Source organism: Pempheris klunzingeri, chromosome 18, assembly GCF_042242105.1.
Source record: "Pempheris klunzingeri isolate RE-2024b chromosome 18, fPemKlu1.hap1, whole genome shotgun sequence".
NCBI classification, from domain to species: Eukaryota; Metazoa; Chordata; class Actinopteri; order Acropomatiformes; family Pempheridae; genus Pempheris; species Pempheris klunzingeri.
This window is the reverse complement of record NC_092029.1, coordinates 3,544,488-3,555,636: the sequence shown is the minus strand read 5'-3', so window position 1 is coordinate 3,555,636 and position 11,149 is coordinate 3,544,488. Positions and strand designations below refer to the sequence as shown.

Sequence of the window (11,149 nt, the reverse complement as noted above, 5' to 3'; positions counted from 1 at the left end):
CAGTTCTTCATCATTCCTCATTACAGAACGGAGCACCTTTACTGTAACAGCATCACGTCCAGTGCAGCCGCTGGATGAAACCAAAAGAAATCCTTTGACTTCAGGAGCAACCAACTCAAAATGTTTAACCAAGACTGTTCACCTCGGATCCTGACGTATCAAAACCAGTCTAAGAGTTCTGGCTTCACAAACTCTGCTCCTGGTGTTTGTAGTGGTTTTGGTTCTTTTGCCTGCAGCGGGTGACAACTCCTCTGCTGGCACTAAAATACAAAAATGATAACACATACAGACCTAAATCTGGATTACAGAGCTGTGGTCCAGCATTAAGACGTAGAGATGCTACTGGAGATAAAGCAAGAGCAGGAAGACGACAGTTTATCCTATGAAACACGACATTTCAGTTACTGAATTACTGGTATGATTTGAGCAAAATTTCACTCAAATATTGAACTTTCTGCTAAAAGATAAAGCAGGTTTGAAGGGGAGGGGATACAGAACATGTAGCGAGGAGCCAGGGCTGCTTCATGAAGGACTCGTAAAGCCTCCTAAAGCTTCATGCTTTCCTTTGTGCCATCAAGTGTTTCAACAGCAAAGGAAATAAGTGAGAAAAGAATCAACAGGACATAAAATCAGATGAATTTCTTGAGCCATCTTGTGAAGCACGGGAAACAATATTCAAAAGATATTGCTTCATTTCAAGGGATCAAAGCCATAAAGGGAAGAACTCACTGACCTTGGTGATGAATGACAATTACAAGAACATCTGCATGATATATAATATAAATAATAACAATTATATCTTAATAAAAATCATTTTTAAGAAGTACTGGATATTAAGCATGAGCAGCAATATCCACAGTGGCTGTAAATAAACAGAAAAAAGCACCAACGCAACCCATTAAAGCTTCATTTAAATCACCGAAAGAGCTAAATAAAAACGCAGCTCCTCACCCGAGGCTCACTGACCCGGAGCCATCGGGAAGCCAGACTGGAAATTGGAAAAACATGTTTGTCATCAACTGAGCTACAATTTTCAGCGTTGACAGTTTAGGAAAGAAAAAATAAATGTTAATACTAAAATCCTGGACAAAGATGAAGGTTGTAACGCTGTTGGTGCTTTGGTCTGTTATGAAATCACTAAGTGTTGAGTAAAATGAGAACAGGTTGTCGTACTTGTCTTTAGAAGTACTTTTCTGTTTTAAACTCAGCTGCTGTTCCTCCAAAAGGCATCTGATGGAGGGTCATGAGGGCTAAAGCACTTTCAACAGAATCACCCAGAGTAAAAAATATTTGACAGAATATTTTTGTTAAAGATGGATTAAACAGATTAAAGGGCAATTTCAAATCACGTACACCAATAAGTAATCCTTTTTTAAGTGGAAAACAGGCTCCATAGAAGTGCACATCAGAGGGGAAACCAATGACCAAATACATTCATGAATGTAAAAAAAAACAAAACATACAAAGACGTGTTAAAATATCACAAGCAAATGTCTGACAACCATTCATGACCACACACCACGACAGTAGATATAAAATTCAGAGTACATAAACATCAGGCTACATGCTATCGGTTAAATATTCTGTGAGACAATCAAGAAACGAACAAGAAAAACACCTCCCTCCCTCCATGTTAAATGCTTGGTGTGTTAGCTCTCCTTCATCACAGTTAACACTAATCTCACTAAGAGATTAGAAGTCATCCTCTCTGACGGTCACAGTTGTTGGCTGTTGTTGTGTGACCGGCCATTAAGAGTCATATTATTTCATTACTTCTGTGCTTACTGTGTTTCCCTGCTGATAAAATAGTCCAACACTTGAATGTGTAAAAGTCGGTTCTCCAGGTGAAGTAAGGTCTACTTACTGCACTCGCTTTTCCTAGAGCTTTCGAACATATCTCGCGGTACTCCTCAGCGGATGGAGGCCGCTCAGCTGGCATCGTATGACCGGGCTATCTCCATGACAACTGATCAGCCTCCGCAGGCTGAGGAAGATGAAGGTAATGAGTGTGACAAGTTTGATTACACAGCAATTACAGACTTATCAGATGAGCTGAGGTTGAAATTCAATAATTGGTAAGAAAATACACACGCTTGTCAAATTTTGTGTGATTTTCATTGACTCAGCCAAAATGAAAACTGAAAAGGACAAAAATGTCCATAGTGAGGCATGAGGGTTAGAAGAGTTTCGGAAAAAGCTAGAAAATAGTAGATGAAATCAAAAACCACAGAGGTTGGAGTCAATTCTAAACTTGAAGTCATTTTTTTTTTACTTATTTAGTCATTTTCTGTTTCTTTGAAATTGGGTGCCGAGAGCTTTAAGAGTACAATATTCCTTCCAAGATTGAGATGAAAAGAAAGATACCACTCTCATGTCTGCTTAAAGTGTGGAGCTGTAGCCTGGGGGCACTTAGCTTAGCTTAGCATAAAGACTGGGAGCAGGGGGAAACATCAACACGACACCGACCAACACCTCTAACTCTCACTAATCAGCAGACTGTATCTCGTTTGGTTAATCCTTCACTAACAGGAATGTAACAACAGGGATTCATAGTTTTAGGGGGAGTTACACGCTGTAAGTATTTCTAGGCAAAAACAGCTGGAAGCAGCGACTTCCCAGAGTCGGACAGCTGTGCTATAGCTCTGCACAGATGTATTGTGCACAGTGAATTCTCATTTCACTTTGTGGAAACAAAGTGCAAGTGAACGTGTTTCCTAAAATGTCCAATAATTACTTACTAATATGTGATTTGCCTGTTTAAACTCTTGTAACTGCACTGGACCACTACACAGATACAAACAGACCCTCTAATGTTACCACAAGCTGCCAACAGAACCGATTCAAGGGCGGCAACTTGATGCCAGCCATGAACCAAGATGCATTCACTGCCAGTGTACGGTCAAAAAGTGGAATTTAGTCAAAACCCCGCTGATAGAAATGTGGTAGAGGAAGGACACAGGGTGAGCCGGGGAGAAGTGACCCTTTTTCTATTGAACTCTACCAGAAAAGTGACACTTCCAACAGTAACTAGCCTAAAGAAGGCCAATCAGTTGTGAGTAAAAGTGAAGATGAGCAGTATGAAGTTATACAGATCATACTTAAGAGGCACAAAATCTTTTCAGAGAGAGAGCGACTAGTCAAGTCTAACAAAATACTGTACTGTAGCATCCTCCCCTAAGGTTTAAAGTAACTTCCCCCCTTTAAGGTAAACATGACGGACAAGAGGGTTTATCAAACTTTTTAAAAGAATAAGACACATTTTAAGTTGGTGAAAAGAATGTGTTACAGATAAACACACAGATAAACGGTATACTACATTTCCCGAGGCTATACAATTACAACCGCCGGCCTCTGCACCAGAAGTGTTCAGAGTCCATCATCCTTCTTCTCAGCTTCCAAGAAATGTTATAGAAGCTGAAAACTGGAGCTCTGTCATCAGCTGCCTTCTCACCCGTTTGTCTCGTGGAGAGCGAAGACAACGTTGTGACAACAAATAAAGTAGGGACGGACACTCGATCGCATCTTCTTCTACCTCTGTTAAAATCAGCTCTGGTGCATGACGAGTGCTAAAGAAAGCAGAATTTCTAGGATTTAGGGTCTTTTTAAGTGTTCCTCTGCCGCTTCCCGGCCTCAGGGTGGGGCTCCATGATGCCCGGTCGTTTCAGGTTCCACTGGTCGATCTGTCTCTGCCTGTCCTGCTGCTCCACCTCTGATTCGCTGGACGAGCTGCCGGTATTACTGCTGCTACTGCTGCTGCTGCTGCTGCCGCCACCACTGCCGCTACCGCCACCACCTCCGAAAGCAAAGCAATCCTTCCGCTTCACGTCTGCCTTCCCCCTCTCCCCTCCTCTCTCCCCCTTCTCCCTCCTTTTCTCCTCCACCATCCCGCTGTTGTCCTCTCCTGGCTTGTCGACGTCCGCCATCTCCATCTCGATCGGGGCCTGCTCCGCTCCCGGCACGGCTCCTCTCCGGTCCAAATCCACCCACATCGGCCCGGGGGGAGGCTCTAAGGGGGTGTAGTGGAGCATCGGCTGCTGGAGCTGCGTGTCCATCTGTGGGGGGAGGTTCTGGTGCTCTGTGTGGAGGAACTGGGGTTGGTGCTGGAGGTGGTGCAGTGGTTGCAGAGGGTGCTGCAGGGGTTGGTGCTGAAGCTGATGGTGCTGCTGATGGTGGTGATGGTGGTGGTGGTGGTGCTGGTGGTGGTGATGCTGCTGATGATGCTGGAGGTGGTTGTGGTGGTAATGATCCACGACCTGCTTGTCCACGTTATGGACGAACTCCTTGGGCTGGCTTTTGAGGAACTTCTCAAACTTCTTGGAGGCCTTTTTGTTTGTTACAAACCAGTCCTGTAGGGAGAGGGGGAGAGAGGGAAGACAAGAGAGGGGTCGAGGGAGGAGGAGAGCGTTAAATATTGTCTGCATGCAGGAACACAAACAGACAGAGGGTTTCTGTTAATCAGATACTTCACCTGTGAATGGACGGAGTTGATGTGGTATTTCACTCCACTTTCAGAGTTAAACTCTTTATTGCAGATTAGACATCTGTATTTTCCAGCTTCAAAGTCCCCCTGAAATGACGCCAAAAGGAAAACAAGAGATCATCAAGCCTGAACCATTGAGAAATAATTTGCTGCATCGGAGTTGTGGTCATGAAAGTAGAGAATATGACTGTAGTGATCATTCTGAACAACGTAGGATTAATTTAACATATACAGAGTCTCTAAAACTCCGTATTCAGTGTTGTGAGCATGTGTAGCTCGTAAAAATAAACATACAAAATAAACTTCACAGCTTAATTGGAAATGCAGGAATCACAGATTTAATTAATACACATTTTAAAATGTACATATGTTTACTTTTATTTCAGGGATGAAGAAAACAAAGCCGACGTACCCTTGTGCAGAGTCCCAGATGAGCCTTCAGTCCAGACACGCTGGTGTAGGTGCTGCCACAACCCTGAAGAAGACACATAATCCGCACGTCACAGAGAAACACTTTTACAAACAGATTAAACTCGATTCTGTGATTTAAAAATCACATGTGAGGCTAAAATAAATCAGCTATGAGGGGGATAAACCTGACTTAGAATAGAAAGTGACATTAAAGCGTAAAATAATTGACAAATAATTCAATAAACTAACAAATTGATAAATAAATAGAGCACACAAACAAAATTCAGTCCCACTTATTAGAACATGATATACATACAACCTTGCCCCCTACATTGACAGACTAGAAACAAATGAATACAGATTTGCAGAATGCAGAGCTGTTTCCCACCTGGTTGGGACACTGGACTTTCCTCTGCAGCTTCACCTCGTTCTTCCACTTTCTCAGCACCTCTTGGCTGAAGGCGGGCAGGCCTGGTCGGGCGTATTTCAACTGGGGAGGGAGACATGAACAAGAGGAGGTCAATGAGAGCCAATGAAGGCACACTGATATCTTCAGTCTACTCTGACATGAGGGGGAACTGGAAGTTGTTTCAGTTCTTCACACTCTTACTGGTTTGTGAACCAGCTTTGTACACACATCTAAGACAAACTGAGTCTTCTCTTGCCTTTTTGTCATCTGGCACCAGGTCTGACTGAAACTTCCTCTTGGGCCAGTCTTTGGGCAGCTCGTTGTTGGCGATCTCAGCCAGGTGGAAGTTTGCCACCTGCGCAGACGCTCGCTGCACCCTGCCGCTGGCCGTCCTCTCTGGGTTGGCCTCCCTTTGGGCCTTCAGAGCCTCGTCTTCCTCACTCTTCTGGGGCGTCTGGGCAACAGGAGGGGAAAAAATTGGATTAGATTGACCCCAGTGTAAGCCAGTCAACATACAGTAAAGCAGGTTGATTTTTATTTGCATAATCAATTAAATGTTTCTGTTTAAAACCCACGACTCACGGGAGCATGCTCTGATTTCAGGTGGTACTCCAGACCAGCCTTGGACTTGTAGGTTTTCCCACAGTGAGAGCAATTCAGCAGCATCTTCTCCAGCTCGGACTCCTCCTTCCCACACTTCTTCATGTGGTACACGTAGCCCATGATGCTGGTGAAGGCCGCAGAACAGCCCTGAAAAGAAAACAGAAAAGATCAGATCACAGTTTCATGGTTTCTAAGCTCGTTTTAATAAATCTCCTCATCTAAATGAATACGATCGGTCACTTTACCTCTTTAGAGCATTTTAATTTGCCAAGTCTCTTCAGGATTTTACGCAGTTTGTCTTTGATGACACGGTCATCCAGGTTTTTGCCATCATCTGCTGACGGCTGAAAACAGAGCAAATAAACACTTCAGAGGAAGCTTTGATTGTAGTTACAGCGCTGAAAGATGAGTAAGAGGAAATAATTCAATGTGGAAAGTTTAAAAACTGAAAGCACAATGGAGAGTAGCGCTGAATAGTCTTACCAGATGGCTGTGGTCGGCCATGACGTGATACTTCATCCCTGTTGAAGACTTCAGCTGTTTCCCACAGTGCTGACAGGTAAAGGGTTGCTGCACACAACAGATTAGAGTTATATCTATGGACATGACCGCTATTGTTATTCTGACCTCAATAATTGTCCGATGTGTTAACATGTGTGTTGCCAACATTTTAACCAACATGATGCCAGAATAAACAGCAGGTTTTCCTCTCGACTTGAACAGACTTGGACAGATCTTTTTCCACATCCGAATGAAAAAAAAAAAGCTGAGATACGTTTTGCTGTCATTTCTGGTCGTACTGATTCTGTCCACACACACACACACACACACACACACACACACACACACACACACACACAGTGGGCGTACGCCTGCGGTGCTTCGATCAACAGTTATTGTGGTGGCGTCTATGTCACAAACAAGTCAAGGGAGATTGATAAGGCAGAGAAGTGATGAATGTCATTCAGGATTACATGAAGCCACATTGTGAACATTAATGTCCATGCCGGCAATTATTTGTCAACGCGGCTCTTTGGCTTTTTGCCCCGTAGGCCGATACTGTTCTTTGTTTTGTCAGCTGACAGTTACTGTGACGCTGCTCCTGGCTGACAGCTTAAACTCCATTCAAACATTTTTCTCAGCCCTCGTCGTTACGTATTAATTGTTACACCAGCGACCTTAAAGGGAGCGAAGTGAAGACAAAGTGTTACTTGAGGCTAATAATATTTTATTTAGGTTTTATCTAATTAGGATCCTATTCCAATGTCTGAGTGTTCCTACAGGTTCACTGCTCTTTGAGAGGTTGTGTTCTTTAAAAAGCTGTAATGAGCCAAACCAACTGTAAGACAACCTCCTTCCTTAACTAACTGCTGACTAATCAGCTGTTTAATAAAGATACTGGGAGTTGTGCTTTACCAGTAAAGGCCTCACAGGCTGCTAAACATCAGCAATTAACAGCAAAAACAGTTGTCATGATAATTTGGCTCTTACATTGTACTTTCTTTATTGTAGTGGCATGAAATGGTCTTAAAATGACAATAATATTCATCCACAAAGGTACTTTTTATAACAGGATATGTGCCAGTTTGTACAGTGAATCTGCTGCAAAGCAAAGAGTTTTACAGTACAGATAAATGCCAGTGTGTTGGGACTCAGCAGCAGGAAGGAAACAGCAGAATGTGTCTTCAGTGATTACTACTGTGCAGTGCCAAATACTCTGCTTCCCACAAATGATTGCTCACAGCCCTATTGATAGCTTCCTCTCCCACCGACCACTTGAGAGAAGGCCAATATCCACGATTTACAATCTTATATCAGGGCTGAAATACACTCCTTTAAAGTACACACACAGTGTATATACATATACTGTACTGTATTTAAAATGACTTTCGTGTAGACTTCGTGTTGAAACACTGTGTGCTCACCAGTCTGCAGTTCTCCATGTGTTTCTTCAGCCCCTCCACAGTCTTCCTGCTGACACTTTTACATTTCGGACAGGTGACTCTGCCTTTGGCCACGATCTGGAGCTGCCAACGCTCCTCTTGACTTCCTGGTGGATGTCAACCAATAAAAGTGGTTTATATTCTATTTAGCCTTTATCCTTTTCAGATGGATCTTTATGTTGCTGCAGAATTTCAAGTTTAATTCATTCCATTTTCTTATTTTTCACATCAACAAATTCTTGACTTCACTCTCCTACATTTCCGTGCTGGTGCACATTAATTTAATCAAGTAAAGACAAAGTTAAATATAAACAGCAGGGGATGGCTGGCAGCCTCTCTCACCTGGAGGGTAGTTAGGAGGCTCCTTCTTGGTCGAGACGACGGGGGGCTTCTGGTCCTCGCTGGGTTGGGCTGTCGAGGCCTCACCAACACTGGCTGCGTCTGAACCTGAAATATTTACATTAGATTAGATTAGACTGGATTATATTTAGATCCAGAATATATTTTCACTGTTTGTTCGTGCCATTGCAATACTGCAATATGTTTGGAGTGGATGAGAAACACTGCTGTCCTCAGTATTTATCACCCAGACTATCGCAGCCCTGCTAATTGATTGTGCTCATTAAGCTCAACACATCAATCATCACTGTCCTCCAGCCGTGTTCCTCCTGTGCAGGTAGCTTCAGTTACAGCCTGCTGCTTTCCTCATCGATTAGTCTGCGCAGACCGCTGCCAGAGATATTCTGACTTTCATTAATAATAAATATAATTGTTTTTTAGGTTCATAATATCATCAGTTAAGCTGAGAAAATAATGGTGCTATCACTGAAATTAAATTAGTGCCCTCTACTGACCAAACAGGACTCTATCCAATCATTTAAGAGTCCTTTAATGGTGCTGCCGAGCACAAAAACAGGTCAGTCCACTTTATATCTTATTTAGGGAAGACTGGATTGTTTCCTGATCAAATTAAACAACTTTTCAAAGTTGTGTAAACCAAAGCAAAGTGTGCATGTGTGTATATGCACATAGACAATATATACATATATTAGTTGTTACATATCAGACCGGATGGTAACTTACAAGAGTCTCTACTCTCTGGAGGCTGTGGGAAGTTATTAACAGACGGGCTTCGCTCCATCTCCACTCTCTGGACTTTCTTCATGTTCAGGTCTTCAATGAAACACATGCAGAACAAAGTGAGTCTCCAAATCAAAAACCAAAGAACGTGTGAAAGGAGTCTGTAAACATTACAGACTCCTGTAATGTTACTACATTTTGAACAATCCCAAAACACTCTCACACACACACACACACACACATATATTTAGGATTTTTAAAATACTATTACATACTATTTCTATACATACATACAGTATCAGAATACTTTATAGTAGAGGAGCTGCTGTATTCAGTCCAGGTAATGTGAGTCTTGACGTACCAGGTCTCCAGACATGCCCTCTGTCTCTGCTCGTGTTGCTCCAGCTTTGGTCTTGGCTTCGGCCGGTTCCCCACACCTGCTCTGGCCCTGAGGAGGCCCGGTCTCTTCCTGCTTCCCTGCCTGCGTCCCAGGCCTGATCCTGTCCTCGGTCTCTCCCGGCCGCCCAGCCCTGCTCAGGACCGCGGTCCCTGCCCGTCATCCAGGCCTCATCTGGTCCGCTGTGGGCCCTGTCCCTGCCTGGAATCCATGTCTGGTCTTGACTGGAGTGTCCCGCTCGGTCTCTGCCGGAGTTCCAGACCGGCTCCTGCGGCCGGTCTCGACCCGGGGGCCAGGCCTCGGGGCCTCTGTCCCTGCTGGAGCTCCAGCTCTGGTCCTGAGGCTGGCTCTGCTCCCGGCTGGACTCTGGGCCTTGGGGCCACACGTCCTTCGCCACCAGTCTTGGAGGAAGCCTTGCAGAGGGCGGAGCCATGGACCCTGGGTCCGCACCATTGGCCAGGCCACCTGATGACATCACTGAGCAGCTGGTGGTTGGGTAATCGACCGTTCCTATGGAAACACTCTGGAGCTCCTCATACCTGATAAACAACAACAAACATTAACAGGTGGAACAGATTATTCATGAATACATATTCATTACATCATTGATCTATGTCACTAATAATTGCTGTGTGACAACTTGGCAAACAAAGTCTGCAGCAAATTTCCCAATTATGATATCTGAGGCACAAATGTATGAAAGCTCAAAACAACAGACGACAGCTTGACTGTGATATGCAGGAGTCAAGGGCCAGGAGAGAACTGGCCGTCAGTGCGGGCAGGGTAAGTTATGAACCAGGTCCAAACGAGGCTTTCTGTGTTATTTCTAATTTCATGAAGCAGTGATCTGTCTGGTGCCAGTGTGTGCCATGTCAGGCAGCAGTCTCAGTTGGTGCCCAATTCCAATTATTTCTTTGAGAGTTCTTTACTATTAAGAGATAAATAAAGCCTTTAAGCATTGAGTGCAGGGCCGAAAAAGTAAAGTTGGCACAATCACACACCAAATGAATGAAGCAAAACTGAGCTCATCATTACTGATCTTATTTTAGAGGGATAGTAAGGTGTTTTGGTGGGGCATAGCTGCTGTACTGTGTGGTACAGTGAAGGTCATATGATCAGGCCTCTCCCTACGTTTACTGCTACAAAGATGAGATGAGACGATGTGATGATTTCAGCCTCCTAAATGTGTGCTGGAAGGTCTGGAGTCAGGGGAACCGGGGAAAAGCATATTGCTGAACGTCCCGTGCCCTCATGGAGAACCACAGCATTTCACGGCTCACTCTCTGTGCAGCGAATAGATCCATCTCCGCTCTTCCTAAACACGTCTCACAACATTTGTGGGATTCAGCCTCCTCTTGTTCTGAGAATCGACCTCCAGACCTCACTGATGGAGCACAGATTGGTGTGAGACCACAGCAGGATGTCTGGCTATTTCCAGCCAAGCTGAGGGAACGCCACCCTGCTGATTTCTATCAGCCGATACGAAACACTCAAGTGACCAAAGCTTGCAATTAAATGTTCTGGAAAGTCATTTTCTATCTGTACGCCACAGCAACTTTTGTCAGCCACCGTTTTTTTTAATATGACTATGCATGTAAGTTCTAGAGATCCATCTCAAGAGATACAAAAAAGTGTTTAAGAGTTGAGGCAAGTACAATAACATACACTTGAGGGCCATGATGTATCAAGAAATTAGTATTTTTTATGTCATATAACTGTTCATGCAAATCTGCAACAGGTGGAAGAGTCTCTTACCTTTTTCTTCCGTAAGTTCTTTTCATCTTTAGAGCGTCTTGAGCCCGAGACTCGTCATTCTACAACATTCG

General features: G+C 43.9%; 1 protein-coding gene across 1 annotated transcript; it reads right to left on the bottom strand.

Moving 5' to 3' along the window:
* Nucleotides 1-3,602: 3,602 nt before the first annotated feature.
* znf512 (zinc finger protein 512) lies at nt 3,603-9,486 on the bottom strand. Its single transcript, XM_070849858.1, has 12 exons — nt 9,288-9,486; nt 8,930-9,019; nt 8,189-8,293; nt 7,829-7,953; nt 6,387-6,473; nt 6,149-6,247; nt 5,883-6,050; nt 5,557-5,754; nt 5,280-5,381; nt 4,893-4,955; nt 4,469-4,567; nt 3,603-4,346 (listed from the first exon to the last, which is right to left on the bottom strand). The coding sequence occupies exons 1-12, from the start codon at nt 9,484-9,486 to the stop codon at nt 3,603-3,605; spliced, it is 2,079 nt and encodes a 692-aa protein (XP_070705959.1).
* Nucleotides 9,487-11,149: the final 1,663 nt, after the last annotated feature.